A 21,160-nucleotide genomic window follows, 5' to 3' on the forward strand; every position below is an offset into this window, starting at 1 on the left:
TAACAACTGTATTTTGAATGCATTTTTTTTTTTTTTTTACTTTCTCATTACTTAGAATTGGTCCTTAATATATTTAATATTTTTAGTGCCCTACAGATACCAAAGCAACGTTTGGGGTCCACCTTAAAGTAGTAGGAGACTGGACAGGTATGTAGAAAAACAATTCCTTTCAGAGACCAATATCTTTACTCGAACTTTCTGGCTTCAGCACAGTTTTACCTTGATTGCAGCATACTCTCACTAGAGAACATTTACGCTTGTTTTCTCAGAGATGTTCTTATTACATTCTTGATGCAACCTTTGCTTTATTGAGATGTGAATTTCTCCAGATAGCATGTTTCTCCAACTACTAACAGATGCTCTGATCACAATTTAATGATTTGCAGTCATCCTCAAGCTTCTGCCTCTTTTTCTTATTTTTTTTGGTAGCCTGCTGCCCCTGTACAATGCCTCTGTACATAGTAGAGACTGCAGAAATGCTGAAATGTGCAGCTCTCAGATAAGAGGATTTTAATGCCAGCGATTTGAATGGCTGCCAGGTTAATTAACACCCATGGAACAGTGAGATTACAGGTTGCTTTCATGTTCTTCCATGATCTTCCATTGCTCTCTGAATGTCCTCCAGACCAAAGGTGTAAACCAAGATTCCCTGCAGAGGAAAATGTTAATTTCCTGCTCCCTGTACAGTTGTATACTCAAGTGCTAGTTGTCGTCATTGCTTGGCAGCTGACTTTCTTCTTGCTTAGCATAGCATTTCCTTGTAAGGAAGATAAATAAACAACACCATCTTGTTCGTTTCCTACAAAGCAATGTTTTCCGTGTTAATTTGTTTTGGCTCATGTTTTTGTGGAATGGAGTCAAATAAACTAAACCCTAAAACGGATTAGAGTGGTTCAGGGAAAGTAAGTGCATCAATGTCTGTTCAAGTTACTGGTCCAAGTGCATACTCAGCTGTGGAAGGATCTGAAACTTAAATAGGAAGAGGTTGAGAGATAATGCCATTTGTACATATAATGCATAATCACTCTAGTTTTCTGTCCTTTCTTAAAATATAAGTTGTTTGGCCAGACAGTGTGGGCCTAATTGGTCTTCGTTCTGCCTCAGTGTGCTGTTTTTGTGCACCCTTCCTACATGGGCTGGGACAGGACAGTAGGCACCCCAAATGGAGCGGAGAAGTGCTAGCTAAATGAGTTTTCCAAATGAAGTGGCATCTTTGAAGTCTCTCCCTCAGTGCTGTGAATTGCTCTTTAATAGTATTCAAATGTCTTTCTTCCAGCTCAGTATCTGTATTCTCCATTATGAAGCAGGTCTGCCTAAGTAGGACGGTGGACACTGTCCTAAGTAGAACTCATGACACTGTTACAATACAGAGAGCATTTGTTGTAGTATAGCTACACAGGGATATCTCCCCCTGGGTCAAATGTGCTGTCAGGAAGCAGGCTGTTTACCCTGCATCTCTACCAAGCTGCTCTCTTCTCACTCATTCCCTTAAGCCCTCTGACAATTAATGTCTCTAATCCTCTGACTGTTTGAGGAGAATACTGAAGAAGTACTAAGACATTTGCCACATTCCTTATAATCTTTCTTAAGCATATTTTAATGGCTGCTCCCGGAGACAGGATACTGGGCTGGGAGAGTTTTTATGCAGCATTCTGTCGTTTAAGCTCCTCTCACAACCTATTCCCTCAGCCTTTATCCTATTTATTCAGATTCTCTGTGTATCACATTTTCACTTTCTTGACAGTTTATGCGTGATACCAAAGAGAGTTAGCAATTTATTTTAGAGATCTCAATTACAGGCTTAAATTAAAGGGATGCAAGAAGAGTGCAGATACGGTGTAGAATACAGAGAACAACCAGTTCATTTGAGATGTTGCTCTCCTCACTGGGTTCAGTTTCTGTTGCCTGCGCCTGAAAGACATACAGAAAGAACAATTGCCTGCCATTAGCTGTAAGGACATGAGCTGGGGATGGATGCACAGTGCTGGCAAATCAATTCTGCAAGTTATGTTTCAGGTCATGTCTCTGACACCGAGTCTCGTGTTTTGAAAATTGAATAGAATACCTTGTGGCCTTAGTGATTGTATTTTGTCAGCTGGGAAAGCAACTGTGTGTCAAGAGGAAAGATAAGGGGTAATAGAATTATCAGCTACCGGCGAGATGTTGCTGTTAAATAATGCTAATTATTGTCCGTATCCCAATGCATAAAATTATATAAAAGTATATATAATTATTTGCTTTCTAAAGCAGTGATTTGATTATCACAAAATGTGGGACAGAAGAATTAGAGGAGAAAGGACGAATCTTCATATATTATATCTCTAAGACCTTTGCAAAGCTAAGAGTAATCCAGATCCCCTAAGCAATGTATTTCTTGCTTTACTGAAATCAAATGGAGGTGTCTAAACTTAGAACAGCTGAGAACCTGCACTTCTCAGGAGCACTGTGTATATTTCCAATATAAATCTGAGCTCTTTCATTTCTTGTCTGTTATGGTAGAATTAGTAAATGAATTGTGTTTAGCGTTCATGTTCGTTACAGAAAATAATGATACACAGGCAGTAGTATTCCTGTAATGTGGTCTTAGATGCCTATGTAGATTCTTTCATGTGGACTGCTTCTCTTGGCTTCTTTTGTAGACTTCTGACCTATTGCTGTGTCTGTTTCAGGAGACAAACCAGGCCCTAAGCATGCCTTTTTTCTCTTCATTAATTTTAAAGAAAGTCAAATTATGCCTGTCTGCTTTAGAGGTAGTTCAGTTAATTGAAAGTTTGTTGTGAATTTTTCAAACATGCAGGTTCCTGACATGATTTTTCCAGCTTTTGCTATGTGCAGTGGATCTTGTGCATAGCTCCTACAAACCCACTAAAGAATGATAATGTAATTATTTCTATTTCAGACACATGCTTGTGTAAGTCATAGAATCGTAGAACGGTTTGAGTTGGAAGGGATCTCTAAAGGTCATCTAGTTTGACCCTCCTGCAATGAACAGGGACATCTGCTGCTCGACCAGGTTGCTCAGAGCCCCATCCAGACTGACCTTGGATGTCTCCAGGGATGGGACATCCACCACCTCTCTGGGCAGCCCTGTACATACTGTGGATTTCCGGTGGCTGATGTCCAGTAATGGCAAATGTGAAGCCATGCAGCTTGGACTAGCTCTAGTTCTGAGCTACACCAGCATGTCTTACAGTGCAGCTGCCCAGAAAGTAGTGCTGGTGGGTGATGGCTTTAAACCTCGCAGATCACCGGTGTCTCTGCAAGGGTTTCTGTACGAATCTGTAATGAGATCTATAGATGAGCTAATTAGCTGGTTTTGCTATTAATGACCCTTCTAAACACCTGTTCTGTTCTGCTTCTCTCATATCTCTTTGGTCACCTTTTTCTCAGTAAGCTTTGAGAAATTGTGTGCCTTAATATTTACAAAAAGATTTTAAGGTTTTTTTTTCCTCACTTGATGCCTAGTTTGTCCTAGCATTGTCACCTGTCAGGGTGTGCTTCAGCTCTTCTTGCTGCTGCCTCAAGTGCCACTTGTTTAGTCTGAGAGCTGACATTCCATCTGGCACCTCTGGAGGGAAAAGGAGAGAACCCACAGACTGTGCTTGATGTGTCCAGCCTCTCAGCAGCAGTGAAGAAAACACAGCAATGCAAGACAGTGTGTCTCATTTACTGGCCAGACTTCAGGGTGCTAGACAGAAAGTGGTATTGATGGTGTTGAAATGACAGACTTCTGAAGCCACACAACATGTTTTTGTGGGGAACAAGCAGACAGCACTCAGAAGTGTCAAGGTGAACTGCATGCTTTAAGGCATTACAACATTGCTGTTACGCTGCAGGCTGTTTCTGGTACAGATTGAGATGAGATTGTGTTTAAAACACTGCTGCTGTTCTGTGCTGTACAGTAATTTTTATCTTGTAGTGAAATCCTCCTGCTGTTCAGGTGGTTACGATCCTGGAGAATATTTGCCAAACGTGTCCGCCATTCTGAGCAGCAAGATATTGATTATGAAAGCCCCATAATAGCACTTTCATGTGTTGGTGAGCTGTTAGGGATGGACTAAGGATTTTTTGACTGCTCTCCAGAAGAAAATAAGCATGCCTTCTAAGTAGCTCTGAAGGAGGCTGGAACAGGTTGCCCAAGGAGGTTGTGGATGCCCCATCCCTGGAGGCATTCAAGGCTGGATGTGGCTCTGGGCAGCCTGGTCTGGTGGTTGGTGACTCTGCACATAGCCGGGTTGAAACTTGATGATCACTGTGGTCCTTTTCAACCCAGGCCATTGTATGATTCTCTGATGAGGCATAACCTAAACTCTCTGGGTAGGGAGGGTTTGTCATATCTTTGCAGATTATCTTCATTACCCTCGTAAGACCTTGAAGCTCCTAATACAGAGAAGATCTGAAACTTACTGTACATTGCTGCCTCAGCTGGTAGAGGAGCTAGCAAAGGAATAGTATTTTTCTAGTAATGCAGGAAATAGTTTGGGAGATACTGAAGTAGTGGACCACTCTGTCAGTTTCAGCTGTATTCATGGTGGATCTTGTCTCACTGGAGGAGTGTGAGGCAGAAGGTGACAAGAAGGAATAATATGACTACAGAGTCTGCCAGCAGGATGTGACAAGGTTGTCCTGGGGTCACTGTCATTGCTACCGAGTTTCTCTAAAGCTATCCAGTCACTTCTAATGAGCAGTTGCTCACCTCATTTCCTGTTACCTCCAGCTCTGTTTGATTTGGTTTGATTTCGCATTCCATAGTAACATGAATTTTGTTGTGTTTAGTTATTCCATGGGATTCTTGGCAGGGTGTAAAGGTGTTAATGTTGTGGTAGTGTTGATCATTCCAGAAAGCTGAAGGCAGAGATGGAAGAGATATTATTTTTTCTCTTACGTTTATGACTGCTGATTCTTATCTTCTCAGTGAATCCTACTTATGCTTCTAATGAAGATTTCAGAATTGAGTGCTAAAAAGATTTAATTGTGTTTCTTTTACATAATTTGATATTAGTAATAAAAATAGTACTGTTACATTACCAGGAGGTTAAAATACCTTAACAATATAATTAGCCAAAGTGTGCTACAAAGAATACTAGTTCTATTCTTCAGTGCTATTAACATTCATTAATCTTTTTATCTATGCATGTAAACAGCTCATTAAAGGCAGGTTTAGGAGAATGGAGAAAAAGGAAGATAACAGATTCAGTTCACTGGCTGCGTGCTGAAAACCTCTTTTCTCTGATTAAAGAATTATTTCTGAAAGAACATGTCTGAAGTTTTGACTCCAGCTGTGGATTGTTGAACACTTGAACTGCAGCAGACTGAATACCAAACCCAGTATAACTTGCATTGACTCTGATTTAAGCAGTTTGTGAATTTTTTCTCCACAGAGAAGAAAATAAAGTTTGTCAGGACAGAAGGTTGCCTTGAAGTTTCTGACGTCCTTTCTTTATACACCAACTCAGAATGAGAGCTACTCCTTGTTAGTGAGCTCCTGCTCTGGAGATCATTAGCACGTAACAACTGATGGGAACTAGATGAATGTAGTGAAAACAGGAAAAAAACAACCCACGCTCTACCTTGACAATAGAGTTACAGGATGGGAAGGCTCCAAGAGATGTATGTGAGTGGGCTTCCATGCAAATTTTTGCTATAGTAATCTGTGTTTCTGTGCAGTGTTTGATTTGTTGAGAAGACAGAGTTGCTGCTCTGGAGTTGCCAGTTCTTTGGATTCGTGCATATTGAGGTCCCATTCTTGCAGTGGTTTCTGTGCAGAGGATCAGAGCTGCTTCAGGCGCTTAACATGTGAAGTCTAGCTGGACTTAATGGTTCCTTTGTATGAGTACCTTTAACAGATGTGTAATGGTTTCCAAAGGAATGGGAGAGTTGACACAAAAATGCCATGCATGCCTGCACTACCCTTAGGCTGTAGCTCACTTGCTTGGATACCTCTCAGGTTTTGCTGGGTAATGCCTTCCAGACTAACTTCTTGTTTTGTTCCCAGTTCAGTGAAGCTTCTCCCTCAGGGGCAGATGAAAAATGCAAACACATTGCAGATTTGAAAATGGGAGTTATCACAATTGGTAGTTTAAATAACTTAAGGTTAGGTTGAAGGGGTTTATTTCTGGCACCCTTTCCAACTAGATTGTGAAAGTGCTGTAGTTAATTACGAAAACAGTATTTCAAATTGGGAATGTCAAAAGAATAGGAATAACTGCTGTTGAAACTGTTGATGTCGATAAACTTCATGAGCAGAAGGGACAGTTACCTATATGTGCTCCCAATTCCTGCGTGATGCTTTAGAATTTCATGGATTAATTTCTATAGAGAAGCTAGCATTAGCCAGAAACAAAACTTGGGACTGAATTAGTCAGCACATTTTTTCAGCTTCAGCCTTTGGATGTCTGTAGGATCTTTCTGTGCGTGAAGTTCAACTCTGTGATGGTTCCCATGATTTATTGTTTTCATAAAATCACAGAATCATAGAATTGTTTGGGTGGAAGGACCTTCAAAGACCATTTAGTTCCTGCTCCCTGCTGTGGGCAGCAAAACCTTGCACAAGATCTGGCTGCCCAGGACCCCATCCAACCTGGCCTTGCACATTTCCTGGGATGGGGCACCCCAGTTTCTCTGGACAACCTGTTCCAGTGCCAGTTTTGCACTCGCTCCACTTTTAACGTTCCTTTGAAATACTGAATTGGACTCCCTGTTCAATAGCAGTGTCATCACTGATGTGGGCTGTGGGGATGATGTGAAGTGTAGCACTTTGTTACCATACAGATTACCCGCAGTGGTGATTGATGGCCCTGTCAGATGGCTGTTTATCATGCTGTCTCGTATTGCTCATTAATCTTTGGTCTCTCCTACCTGTCAGCTTATTTCTGCTGATGTCTTATCTAACAACTGGATGGGAAGAGAGAGGGTATTATCATGTGATCTGAATTTGTTCAGTGTTCATGGTGGTGTGTTTAATAAAACTGACAATATTGCAAATGATACCATTATTAAATAATATATGAGTTCCATTTTAATATTATTTAAATACCAAATATTGTACAGCTCCTTGTAGGGATCATAGTAATGTTCGAGTTCTGGTAAGGGATCCCATATCTATTCTATTCTATGATTCTGTGATCCTGTATTGCTTCTTTTCTTTTTTCTCCTTCACCCTAAGGATAAGTACCCCACTTTTGGCCAGCTGTTTGTCCTCACCCAGAACTTCATACCACATCAAAGCAGCTTGAAAATCTTTTTGTTCCAAGCTGCATTAAAATCAGTGCTGGTACTCTTCAGAAGAGGCAAGTTTCTGCTTTGGCTCCCTATAGCCTCTGGCAACCCAGCTTTCCACTGTCACACACATTTCCATGTTACTCCATCTAGACTTTGACTTTTGCGTATGTGTTGATTCTCTGTTCCATCAAGCACTAGCTGAAGAGTTTCAGTTTTTCTGTGAGGCAATACAGCCAGTTTGTGATCGAAGAATTTTTGAGGAGTATCTTGTAACCACAACTCTCCTCTGTCCCAGGCTTCCCCAGGAGATTTATCCCATTCAATCATAAAGATTCTAAAAAACCTGTCACCACCCAACTATATAATTATCAACAGCGGAAATAAGATTCCTGTGGATAAAAATGAGTGTGACAGCCTCAGAAGTATTACTTACCATTCTTCCTTTACCAGCCAAACCTCAGAACGCTCACTGAAAGCACTGTCATGACCCCGGGCCAACAGCAGGTTTTCATACTTGGCAGAATAGGTATTTTGGCTTCTGCAGTAAACAGAATAGAAAGGTTTACTTTACAAGGATTATAGCTATGCTTTTTGTACAAGTTTAAACCACGTACTAAGCCAGATGCCAAGCAGAGCTCTGTACTCGGCTATGAACTTTGCATCCCTTTGTGTCAGAAAAGTGCAGAAGAGAGATGTGGGAGCTCATTCCTAATGGGAGTGGAATGAAACTGCCAGTGCAATCCATTTCTTAATAAAAAGGAATCCTTTTGTGAGTGTCAGTCCACTGAATCCATTTGTAACTAAAACCTGCTTTTTATCTCTCAGGCTTTGCCATTTCAGAATAAGGCAAAGCAAAAATGCCTTAAATACTGTATAGAGTGTGAGATGCTTCAAAGTAGATATTTACGTTTTCTGGTTCATGAGTGAAATTTGAAATGACTCTTGTTACGTGCTGAGTGTGACATTCCCAAATGAGACAGATGGCTCAATCATCTAATTATTAACTCATGTGCTTCAAGGAGAATATGTAGGAGGGAATTCATAGGCTGGAACTCCCTTAGCCAAAATGTAAATGGGATTGCAGTGTTGTGCACTGGGATGTGCGAAGCAGAGTGCCTTCTTGTTAGTTAATGGTGTGCTGGTGTGAAAGGCAGCAGCTGAAGGCAGGGTGCAGCCTGTATATTTTTCACTGACATTGTAACCCACATTTCTACAGCTGAGCCTTATTCTTGCTCTTCCTCTTTATTTAAACCACTTTGTGCTATGAATAGGAATAAAGTTATGGAGCTTGCTTAAAAAAGGATATCATGATGCTTTTTATTTATATAGTTTGTGACATTTGTACCAGATTAGCACAGAGTACTCTGTAGTGGAATAATATTCCATGAGATGCAAGTTTTGCAGGGAGAGGTAATATCTTTTATTAGATCAGCTGAAATAGCCAGAAAAAACTGTCAGGCCTTCAGGCATGCAGAACCTTCAGCAGGTTTGACAAAGAAACAGAAAAGTCAAAGCAAACAGCAGGGAATACAATAATATTCCCTCTTATTTTTAAGGCTTTTTTTTTTTTTCTTCAGAAACATGAGCAGGACTTGGTAAATAAATAGCAGATGCCCTCCTTCACCCTGTAGTTTTTTAGAAGTTGATTTACCATTTCCATGAGAAATATTTGTTTTTCCAAAAATTCAGAATGCCAAAAACGTTGTCTCAAGGCCAAAAATATCACTTGTAAATGCTGTCCCCACTGCCTGTTAGGATTTGTATGTCTCCAGCTTTCCTTATCTTCTCTTGGCTGGGTTCCTGATTTCACAGAATCATAGAATTATTTGAGTTGGAAGGGACCTTTAAAGGTCATTTAGTCCAACTCCCCTACAATGAACAGGGACACCTACAACTCCATCAGGGTGCTGTAGATGTATTTGCAATAATGTGCTCTCTCTGCTGGAGGGGAAAGCACTTGCATCATGGCAGATACAGGTTAGGTTGGCATCTCTTAAGTGGGAAAAGAGAGAGACACGAACAGACTCTACTGTCACTGTGATTTGCATGAAATACTGAATTTTATTTACATAAACATGGATGCACACTTTTTCCTTCCAACATTTATATATATATATATATACCTTTTATTGTGTGCTTTTTTTCCTCTCTTAAAATCTCATTATGTTGTCTTCAATTTTGGATTCAAGTCTGGATTCAAAATGCTTGACCGTCTAGAAAGAGTAAAATTCAGACAGTGCTTTATGCAAAGCATCATTGTGTGCCTGGTAACTTGAGAGAAGCCTGTATGGTGGGCACTGTTGATAAACTGTTTGGATCTGTGACTTATTTCTAAGCTGTAACATTTTAAGTGTTGCTGCCCTAAATGCTGTGGTCATGGGCATGGGAGAAGGGTGAGAAAAGGGCTGTGAATCCAAATAGTCATGTTGCTGTTTGTTGGACAACCGGGGGCTCAGGAAGGGAGTTTACAGAGGGCTGTGGGCACATTTTTCAGCACTGAAACAGAGATTTGGGCTAGAGGAGGAGTTCCAGTGGTCTTTGGCTGGTTGAGATTTGCTGAAATGGCTGCTGTAACGATTTCTCTGAGCTGTTGCTGGTAGTTAGCACACCTAGATCCTCTGAGAAGCCTCCTCTTGTAAGAGCAAATGAAATAAATCAGTGGGCAATTTATGCTCTTCATAGCAAGAAGCAGTTTTAAATTCTATCCCTTCACATAAATTTAACATATTCCCTTACTCACTGTGGGCACTGTAAGTGCTGTTTCCTCAAGGAAAATGCCACAGACACCCACACATGGTTTTAGAGATGAAGTTGAGATGCTTTGCTGTGCTCTTGCTAAGTGGCTGCTGCCAGCCTTGACAGCACAGGGCTTTCCCTCAGGGATTTCACTTGCACTGTGTGATCTGAATATCCCTGCAGCACAGTTGTAACGGGTTTAAAAACAGAAAAATCTATAATTAAAGGAAGAAGTTTTTATAATTTCGGGTTTTTTTGATGTTGCACTTTTTTTGTGATGAGCTGAGGGGATTATGCTAATTGTGCCCTGTTATTAACAAGCATGGCAAATGGAGTTTTCTCTGTGCAGCTTCCAAATAAAGTAGCATTTCGTTAATCCAAAAACCAGTATAGCAGTAATTTGAAAGCCTCCCATATCTCTGAAGGCATATGTACCACCATCTCTGCATGAAGAGGGCTTTATTACTCCCATGCCATTCTGTATTGCAGAAGTTGCAATGGTGCATCACAGTCATAGCACTGCCATAGAGGGTCACTAGAGGAGTCATTCAGACATCAAATAAGAGTTCATCGTTATATAAGAACTAACAGAATCACTTTTTCAGAAAGTGATCTAAATCGTATTAAACCACAGGTTTCTTGTACTACAAAATGCTTATCAGTGTTGTATTACACCAATGTCTTCAATATTTTCTTTCCCACTCAAGCTTGGGAATAATTGTTCTGTTGATAGAAAATACTAAAATATTCAATAATGGACTTCTTCTCATCCAAAAACATCTGCTCAATATTTTATTATGTTCATAACACATTATATTTGAAAAGTGGAGACAACAAACCACTAGAACATCCTGCAGCAAAGTCAGCAAAAATATATATTCTCAAGAACTTATTAGTTAAATGTAAAATAAAACTAGCCAGACTAGGTCATAAGTAGTAGTTTATCTTCAGGAGTGGGCTGGTTTAAGTAGTCAAGAATTGCTTCTCTTAATTCATATATAAGAAGAAATAACAGAATTACTCTCATCAGAGTGAAATCAAACTAAATTTTTGGTACATTTCTTGATACACCGTGTGCATTAAGTTTTATCGCCTATCCAAAAGAAAAAGAAATAACCGATATGTAATGGCCCATTTCATTTGCCAGTCATTAAAATGATTACCTGCTAAGGTTTTGAAATTGTCCTTCGAGAGATATTAGAAGAGTCAGAGCCTCAGATGTGATTAGATCTTTGGAAAAGTTGCTGATTTCTTCCCAGTGGATCATCTCCAGTTGACTAGTAAAATTTATATAAAAGATAGGGTCCAGCTGAACTCAGATCACTTGGTCCTGAGCAGTGCTTCAGTGCAAGTGAAGAACTTGCATGTGCTGTCTGAGAGAGACAGGCAGCAGGAAACATAGGAGAAATGATTTGTATACATAGTGGAGTCCCTGAGTACCCTGTTTCTTTTCTTGTTTCTTATTTGGAGCCCTGTTACTGTTACTTCCAGAATTTTGGTATAGCCAAGATGTCAACTGGAGGAGGATTCAAGGCATTTCACAACAAGAATGAGTATCATTGCTGGTTTATCTCAGCACGAATCTGGGTATTGCATGGATTCCTGACCCTGGACACAGGCTATGGGAACAGCTTAGCACCTCTAATGCAGGTATTCACACAGCTCAGCTGTGAGGACATGGAAGTTGGTTGCTGTGTTTTACAGATGCTTGACTGAGGTCAAGGTGGCTTAGGACTGTAATATGCTTAATGATCTTGCTGAAATGAGCAAAGCATCAGTGATGAGCAGCATTTATCATAGCGGCGTTTTGAGGGAACAGGGCAGAGTTGGGTGATCCTAGGGCTACCTTACATTAGAAGGCAGGGAGGGAAAAGCACGAAGTACTGATAGTGTAAAAATACTCTCTTTTCCCTCATATTCAGACCTACTGATTGCAGCAGTAAGTGAACTTCAGTGGTATTTTTAAGAAATGAGACAGCACAAAGAGCCATAATGTACTTAGCAGTGATGTTTCTATAGGGGCATCCTTTGTTAGGCCAAAATCTGTTAGTGCTTCCCTTCTGTCTGTTGTAATGACATACTGGTTCTTTGTATAAGACTGGCCTGGTTTGTGCTTTGGGTATGCAAAATATTTTGTTCATCACCATCCCCTAAAAGAACAGTAGCTGAAAATAAAATCTTGTCAGCCTTAAATTGCCGCTTATGTTGCACAGGGAATGGTTCAATAGATCTTCATTGAGATTGGACATTAGGAAAAATTTCTTTGAAACAGTGGTCAGGCGCTGGAAGAGGATGCCCAGGGAGATGGTTGAGTCACTGTCCCTGGAGGTGTTGAAGAAACATTTAGATGTTGTACTAAGGGACATGGTTTAGTGGGGAAATATGGGTGGCAGGAGGACGCTTGAACTGGATGTTCATGGAGGTCTTTTCCACCGTTGGTGATTCTGATTCTATGGTCTCAAATCCAAGTCTCATAGTAAGCAGTTGTTCCCCACAAAATCTTTTGTCCTATCTACTTTTACCTGGGGGGAGGAAAGAGGAAGGAACTGGTGTCCATTCTTCTCATTGGCATCCATTAAGAGGCAGAGGAAGCCAACTGAAATGCAGGAAATTATTTCTAAATATAACAAGAAGGTTTCTGCTGTGTGAATTCTCGTGTACAGGAAGAGGTTCTCAGAGAGGCTGTGGAGTTTCCATCCCTGGGGATGGTCAGATTCCAGCTGAGCAGTACCATTACCAGCCCACTCTTACTGACCTCACTCTAAGCACTGGGTTGGACTGGGCAAACTCCAGAGGTGCCTCCCATCCTCAGCTACTCTGTGATTCTACAAAGTTGTTAGATGATAATATATTTGGAGTGTAATAATGAAGGTATGTATTAGCAAGAGGGTGAAAGTATCCCCTACTTAGGATCTTAACTGAGACCAAATACAGACAAAAGCACGAGAAGTTCTCAGTGACTGGTGGTGTTTTTATTCTGACTACTACAAAAATTTAGCCTTGAATGGGATTAATTCATTTATTTTCTGGCTTTCGTTTAAATATGTTTACTTAAGAGCACTTTACTTCTTCAAAAGAATATGTATAAAATATATTAACTTACGAACCTATTTATAGACCTGACTAAAAATACTAGTACATATATGCATGTGGGTGCATGCTAACGTTTAATCTATTTGAAGATGGAAGTGATGTGATTGTAATAGCCCACGACTGACACTGTAGAGTTATTATCATTATTTCCATGAAGACATCAGCATTGTGCCCAGTAGGAGAGAATTATTAGGAGACAAACAGAAAATAATGTAGAGAGAGACTGCAGTGCAGCTGTGTACCTCTGTGGTTCTCCTGAGCCTTGAATCCCCTATGCAGGTCTGATTCTTTGTTTCAAACAGCATACATTACAAGTGGACAAGCTTCAGGGAAGAGTGATGAAAGTGTTCAAAAACATGAAAAGGCTTCTAAACAGGTGACAACTCAGTACACGTGGGCCGTGGAAAAAGATAATTTAGGAAAATGTAAAAGTGGTGTACCAAACCATGCATAAGAATGGAAGGGTTGAATAGGAAGGCTCACACCACAGTTTCTACCACTAGCAGAACTTTTGGCCATGAAATGCAGATACTGCTTCAGAGAAAATATAGGATGGTGGCTCATGCAAAAAGTGGGAAACGCCTTGGAATTCCTTTACAGGGGATGTGGAAGGGATGAAGAGGTTTAGGTGGAGAGTTGGACAAGTAGTTCAAAGAGAATCCGAGAGCTTAATACACAAACCATGTAAAGCTCAGCTTTTTGAAGGGATACCCTATGGAGCTTGGTAGTGCTGTATAGTACTGCAGTAATTGTGCAGTTGGAGAGTGGCTCATTTCAGTGATAAAATTCTGCATAGCTTTTTAAAGGTTGGGCTTTCTCTAATTTCTGTATCAGATTACGATTACAAAGAGAGAATCAGTTGAGCCTCCATACCCATAAATACTTTGAGAGTCTTTTTCTTTGGTGAGCGTAAGGGTATTTTATATCAAGTATCATGGCTTACAGGTAAAGAGAGGTAGAGCTATTGCCTCACCATTTCTTGTGGCACATTGTGAAAGAGCAGAGTGCATCACTAATGAAAAAGGAGCTAGTTGAGCCTCCCTGCATTGACTCATGGAGTTCAAACAGGAAGGAACAGCCCTTCACAGCCAAAGGGAGCAACTGTAGGACTCATTGCTACAAAATTCAGTGCAAATAACATTTCTTTCATAGCATGTATTTATAATGCTATTTTGAGGTTAAAGTTACCTTTTAGTATGTTCTGGAATAAACTCTTACTTCTGTGAAGGAAATACTCTTCAAGTATGGTACATCTGAGGGAAAAAAAAAATCTCTTGATTGGGACACTAGTTTTGACTCCAGAGGTCTACCTAATCCCCATCTCTGCTAGGGGGTTGCTGTATAACTCGCAGGATTTCTGACAGCATTGAGCTCTGAGACTGCTTAATGTAACACTTGCTTAACTTCAGAAATTCTGACCATTAATAAGTCACAGGTCGAAGTAAAATACTGGACGTTTCAGTTCTATCCCATCTTGTTACTTATCATATTTTTATAGCCCTTCACTGGCAAAGGCTTCTCCCTAAATGCTTTTTATTTTTCATAGCACTGAGGAAGTACTTATGGCAGTATTTCCAAATTTACAGACCTTGAGAATAAGACAGATTAGTGGGTCTCAAATCTTTTCTAATGCCGTTGGCAGTTTTAAGAAAGCTGACCTAATTATGTTTTTTATAGCTCCAAGGCACTGAGGAGGTATCCATAACTCAGAAGGTTCCAGACTAATGTGCATCTTGCAAAACAAGAGGCGGATGTTTTTAGGTAGAAATTATAGAGTTCACAGATGTCCATGTAGTGAAAGATGGAGCTGAGATTTGTGTCTCCAGTGACAGCAGAAACCCAAGATTAATTACAGATACATGTTTGCTAAATTTTCAAAGGTATAACTATACAAATAGATCTTTTGGTAAACAAATAGATTTCTGGACTGCAATGTTCTGTGCTTTACAACTGATAAGACTATTTTGTTCTTCCAGTTCCATTTCTGTACTGTGAGGGTGGCAAAACACTGGAATGAACTTCCTAGAGTAGAAGCTGAAGTCCTATACCTTTCAGTTCAAGAGACGTTTAGATAATACACTTCAACTTTTGGTTAGCCTTGAAGAGGTCAGGCAGTTGGACTTGATTTCTGAAGGTCCCTTCCACCAGAACTATTCTATCTTCATTTTTTGACACCCCTCTGCCCCCTTTATCTCCCAACTTTGTCTGTCTTGGAAGATGCTGTGATTTGTTGGTTGTTTGCTTTTGTTTGTTTGTTTGTTTGTTATTGTAATTTGAAAAACCTTCACTTTTTGTGTTTTAGGCTTCTGATATACTGTTGTAGAAGTATCAAATGTACCTATGTCTTGTCAGTTGCAGCTGAAGCTCTCATCACCTCCCTCATCACATTGCTGGATTGTCCTTAAAGGCAATGGTGTCATTTGTACCAATTTGACTTTTGCGCTGTGTGCACATGTGTAATAGAGAATATCATAGACCTGAAGGTTGAATCGTGTACATAATGATCCTGTGGAGAAATTAATCACAGAATCACAGAATGGCCTGGGTTGGAAGGGACCTCAAGGATCATGAATCTCCAACCTCCCTGCCGGGCAGGGCCACCAACCTCCCCATTTACTAGACCAGGTTGCCCAGGGCCTCATCCAACCTGGCCTTGAACACCTCCAGGGATGGGGCATCCACAACCTCTCAGGGCAGCCTGTTCCAGCACCTCACCATTCTCCTGGTGAAGAACTTCCCCCTAACATCCAACCTAAATCTTCCCTCTTTCAACTTAAAACCATTCCCCCTTGTCCTGCTGTTATCTACCCTTTCAAAGAATTTATTCCCTTCCTGTTTATAGGCTCCCTTCAGGTACTGAAAGGCTGCAATGAGGTCACCCCGCAGCCTTCTCTTCTTCAGGCTGAATAAGCCCAGCTCCCTCAGCCTGTTCTTGTAGGGCAGGTGCTCCAGCCCCCTGATCATCTTTGTGGTCCTTCTCTGGACCCTGTCCAATAGCTCTCTGTCTTTCTTGTACTGGGGGCTCCATACCTGGACACAGTACTCCAGATGGGGCCTCACAAGAGCAGAGTAGAGAGGGACAATCACCTCCCTGTCCCTGCTGGCCACCCCTCTCCTGATGGAGCCCAGGATACCATTTGCTTTTCGAGCTGCAAGAGCACACTGCTGGCTCATGTTAAATTTGTCATCCATCAGGACCCCCAGGTCCTTCTCTGCAGAGCTGCTCTCAAGGACTGCTCCTTCCAGTCTGTATAGATGCCTGGGGTTCCTCCGGCCCATGTGCAAAACCCTGCACTTTGCTGTGTTGAACCTCATTAGGTTCACCCGGGCCCACCTTTCAAGTCTGTCATGGTCCCTCTGAATGGCATCCCTTCCTTCCTCCATGTCAACCACACCACTCAGCCTGGTGTCGTCAGCAAATTTGCTGAGGGTGCACTCGATTCCATCGTTGATGTCATTGATAAAGATGTTAAAGAGCACCAGTCCCAAGACAGACCCCTGGGGGACTCCGCTCATTACCGGCCTCCACCTGAACATAGAACCATTGATCACCACCCTCTGTCTGCGGCCTTTCAACCAATTTCTTATCCAACGAGTGGTCCACCCATCAAATCCACATCCCTCAAATGGACATAAGGATGTGGTGGGGGACCATGTCAAAGGCCTTGGTCAAGTCCAGGTAAATGACATCGGTCGCCTTCCCCTCATCCACCAACACCGTCACTCCATCATAGAAGGCCACAAGATTGGTTAAGCATCACCTTCCCCTGGTGAAGCTGTGCTGGCTGTCTTGGATCACACGTTCATTCCTCATGTGATCGAGCATGTCATCCAGGAGGATCTGTTCCATGATCTTCCCAGGCACAGAGGTGAGACTCACCGGCCTGTAGTTCCCCGGGTCCTCCTTGCTCCCTTTCTTGTAAATGGGAGTGACGTAACCCTTCTTCCAGTCATCTGGGACCTCGCCTGACAGCCATGACTTCTCAAATATGATGGAGAGTGGCTCGGCAACCACCTCAGCCAGCTCCTTCAGAACCCTGGGATGCACACCATCCGGCCCCAAAGACTTGTACTCATCCAGTCTCATGAGATGGTCTCGGACTTGCTCTGCCCTTAGTGTGGGGGGGGATTTACCCCCCTGGTCCCCACCTGGAGGCTTGGGGGTGCAGGGCTCAGGGACGTGAGAAAGACTGGAATCCTGGCCACCAGTGAAGACTGAGGCAAAGAACTCATTCAGTACCTCCGCTTTCTCTTCATCCGTTGAAGCCAGTTCTCCTTTTAAGTTTACTAAAGAAGGTACACCTGTTTTGGTCTGTCTTTTCTGGCCAATGTACCTGTAGAATGTCTTCTTATTGTTTTTCACATCCCTCGCCAAGTTCAGTTCTACCTGCGCCTTGGCTTTCCTGATCCTACGTCTGCAAGTCCGGACAGCATCCCTGTACTCTTCCCAGGTGACACGCCCTTGTTTCCAGAGCTTGTACGCACCTTTCTTCACCCTCAGTGTGCCCAGCAGGTCCTTGCCGAGCCATGCTGGTTTCCTATCTCGTCTGCCCACTTTCCTATTCAGAGGGATGGAGACCTCTTGTGCTTTCAGGAGGGCATCCTTGAAGAGTAGCCAGCTCTCCTCAACATCTTTATCTTTAATGACAGCATTCCAGGGGATCATGGCTAACGATCCATTGAACAGCTTAAAGTTCTCTCTTCCAAAGTTCAGGGTCCTGACCCCACCATTTGCCAGGCCCACATCCCTCGAGATCACGAACTCAACCAGGGCATGGTCGCTGCAGCCCAGGCTGCCTCCAACATTGGCATCTTTGATGATCTCTTCCGCATTGGTGAGCAGCAGGTCCAGCAACGCTTCACTAAAGAGTTAATCCTAAAGAGTTCTTTTTAGTGTGCCCTGTTCATTTTTCTTAAGAAGATTTATAGGACGTGGAGGCTTCATGTACTGGAATAAGTTGTAGGATGTATGTGAGATGAGGTGGAATACTACCATATAAGCATAAGTGTTGCCATGGAAAAATGGATAAATTCATATGGTGAAAAGAAAACACATCTGCCTGGGAAATTTGCCATAGAGCAGGAAAAAAAAAATAAGAAGAGTTGACTTTAACTAAAACACGATCCAGTAGGAGGGCTGTTTAAGCCAATTTCAGATGCTTTGGCTACTTTCACTCCCAGTACTGGCCAGCCGTGTCGCTTTGCTATTTGAAATATTTTCAAGATGGCAGCTTGTTGAACTGAGTTGTGGAATGCAGCCAGCAGGCCTAGGCCAAGGAGAAAGGGCAGCACCCTAAGAAGTCAGAGAATAGAGGTTGGAGACAGAATATGGTTCCCAGCCTGGGTGCAGATATAACGCTGGTGTGGGACATATCTGCACCCTACTTGAGATGAGTTTTGTCCCTCCCAAATTACAGGCTCTTGCAACATTTGCCAGACCAGTCTGACACACTTAAATGTACTGTAGTGTTGCACAATACTGAACTGAGAGTGTCTCTCCCAGTGTTTTCCATTGCTTTTTCACCTGGTTGTATGTGCTAAAAGCAAACAGATCAGGCACCAAGAAGACATTTTATTAATCAAATCCTTCACTGTAGTGGCGTAAGCCGTGTACTGAAGGTCAAAACACTCAAGTCACAGAGGGAGGTCCTCTTGTTCACTTTTAGCCATTGAAAACTTCTCACTTTTCCAACGGGCATATACAAAGGCTACTGTTGTTCATAGGAAGCTTATTTATAAAGAGTTCCTAGAGTGGCACCAGTAACTTGAGTTGTGCTGGAAGATATGAAAAATACATGAGGATTCCTGAGGTGGGGAAGGAAGTTAATGTGCTTGCTCTGACACATAAACAGTTGGATATTTTGCACTAGTTAAATCTTTCATCTCTTGTCTTGCGGCGTTTGAAGATCATAGCATGCCATCTGGAAGGATGACAGCATGCCTGCATGCAGCATATTGCCATGTGTCAGGGGACTGGCGATAAAAAAAATCTTAGCCTCTTCTTGAAAGTTCAAAAAGAGGTAAAAAACGATGATGGCAAGGTTTTTGTCAAGGCAATGAGCAGGATCTTCTTTGACAAATGCCCAATGAATTTCGCTTCCATCTTTACAGCATTACATTTATCATTGTTGGCCACATCCTTTCTCTGTCCCAGGAAGTTACAGGGAAAGCTAAAAGCTACCTTTGAAGATGTGTTAAGAATTTGATAGGTATACAAATGCTTCAAAATTGAATTTGAAGAGATGAGGAAATGAAGGTAGCAAGTATTGATCCTTGTTTCTTCATTGCTGGAGTTTTCTTTGAGATGTTTGCAAAACTTCCCAGCCAGCTGATGGAAGACTAGATCATACCATCAGAAAGGCTTGACCTTTATGGCTGAGTCTTTATCAAGACACTTTTTATTTTGAATTTATTGTTCTTTCTTCAAAGTAATATAATTTTATGAAGCATAGGTGATTTTTTTTTTCATTTAAATGGCTACTTAGCAGAATTGTATCCGAATTGATCTGTTTTAGCTGTGATTACATAATAGTACATAAAAATTAATGTTGAGAAAACCATCACATGCTAAACTCTAAGAAGTGGGAAATTACTCCTTTTTGGAGCTGGAAGATTCATCTTCATTGATTCTCTGTCCCTTGATATCCTTATCTGTAAACCCTATTTTGGAGAATATTTTGAGATACCTAGGGATACAGAGGAAGGAAGGCCTACATTTGTTGGAAGTTCACTTCCCAGAATAAGAACAGTATATGGAAAAGATGACTAGTTTAGAGAAACATGTAGCATGGCTACTACACACAGCACACCCTACAAACAGTAGTGGTGCAGCAGGTGATGGAGGCTTAAACTCTGTAGCTGAAGCCTTTAAGGTATATAGGTATTGAAGGAAAAGCAGGAGTTGCCAAGGTGGGAAATGTATCAGCAGCATCCTCAGTGTCTGTTCTACTACGGGAGTAGTTAAATAAAAATTGCAGAGCATGGAAAGAGGCAGAGTATGCCCATGCAATGGAGAGCTGAGAGGTGTGCTAAGGGAGTTTAACCTGAGTGTATTTCCCTTCTTTCTGTCAAGATAGTTTGAGGAGGTTCCCATCTACAGCAGACAGAGAAATTGATACTGATAGAAGCTTGTACAGATCCTACTTCTGTTTTGCATCGAGCTAGCTCTAGAACATCAAGGAAGGGCAGCTACCCAAAGCAGCTGCCCCTGCACCTATTGGTCAGAGAAGCCAAGTTACAAAAAACCTAGCTACTGCAGATGACCCTTTTGGTCACTTTTTGAAATATACAGTTGCTATGGTTTAACCTGACAGGTGACTGAGCACCACACAGCAATTTGCTCCCTCCACCCCTTTTCTACTGGGGTGGGGGAGAGAATTGGGGAAAAAAAAAAAAAAAAGAAAGGAACTTGTGGGTTGAGATAAAACTATTTACTATGATAGAGAAAAGGATAATGGTTAGGACTATGTGTGTATATATATATGTGTGAATGTATATAATGTGTATATAACAAATGATGCACAAACACTTGCTCACCACCCCGTGACCACTACCCAGCTAGCCCGCCCAAGCAGCAGAAGAGAGTGAGATGAACTCCTATCCCCTTCAAAACTCCTCCCACATGATATCATATGGTATGGAATATCCCTTTGGCCTGTTTAAGTCAACTGTCCTAATTCTGTTCCCTTCCAGGTACTTGGGCCATTCGCTATCAATGGTCTGGGCTCTAAAAGTACAATGCTGCTTAGCAGCAACTCTTACCACTGATGTGTTATCAACATTGTTTTTCTCCTAGAACTAAAAATACCAAATCTGAATCTCCTAGAACCAAATCATACCAAACACTGAAGTAAACAATTCTGTCCCAGATGAAACTAAGGCAATAGTAATGAGCAAAAAGCAATGCACTCTTCCGGCCTTCCTTAGAAATGTCAGTGAGTCAGTTACCCAAGGACTTAAATGTTGATTTAATTTTGATGAATTAATTTACATTCATTTAGACTTCTATGATCTTTGAGTGCTTGGTGAATTCTTAGTTGTTCCTCCTTTGTATTTAGACTAATCTCTTCAGGGCAGGAACAATTTCTTGCTGTGTACGATACCCAAAAGT

The 21,160-nt window shown here is 41.6% G+C and overlaps 1 protein-coding gene across 5 annotated transcripts in view; it reads left to right on the top strand.

Annotated features, from left to right (window-relative positions):
* The window catches only part of NOX4 (NADPH oxidase 4), a 135,704-nt gene that overhangs the window by 68,895 nt on the left and 45,649 nt on the right, over positions 1 to 21,160 (top strand). For all 5 annotated transcript variants that reach the window (XM_040700426.1, NM_001101829.3, XM_015280045.4 and 2 more), the window contains one exon: positions 87 to 147. In XM_040700426.1, coding sequence (XP_040556360.1) covers positions 87 to 147 — 61 coding nt within the window. The remainder of the gene's footprint in view (positions 1 to 86; positions 148 to 21,160) is intronic.

The sequence above is a fragment of the Gallus gallus genome, chromosome 1 (assembly GCF_016699485.2).
Source record: "Gallus gallus isolate bGalGal1 chromosome 1, bGalGal1.mat.broiler.GRCg7b, whole genome shotgun sequence".
Taxonomy (NCBI): Eukaryota; Metazoa; Chordata; class Aves; order Galliformes; family Phasianidae; genus Gallus; species Gallus gallus.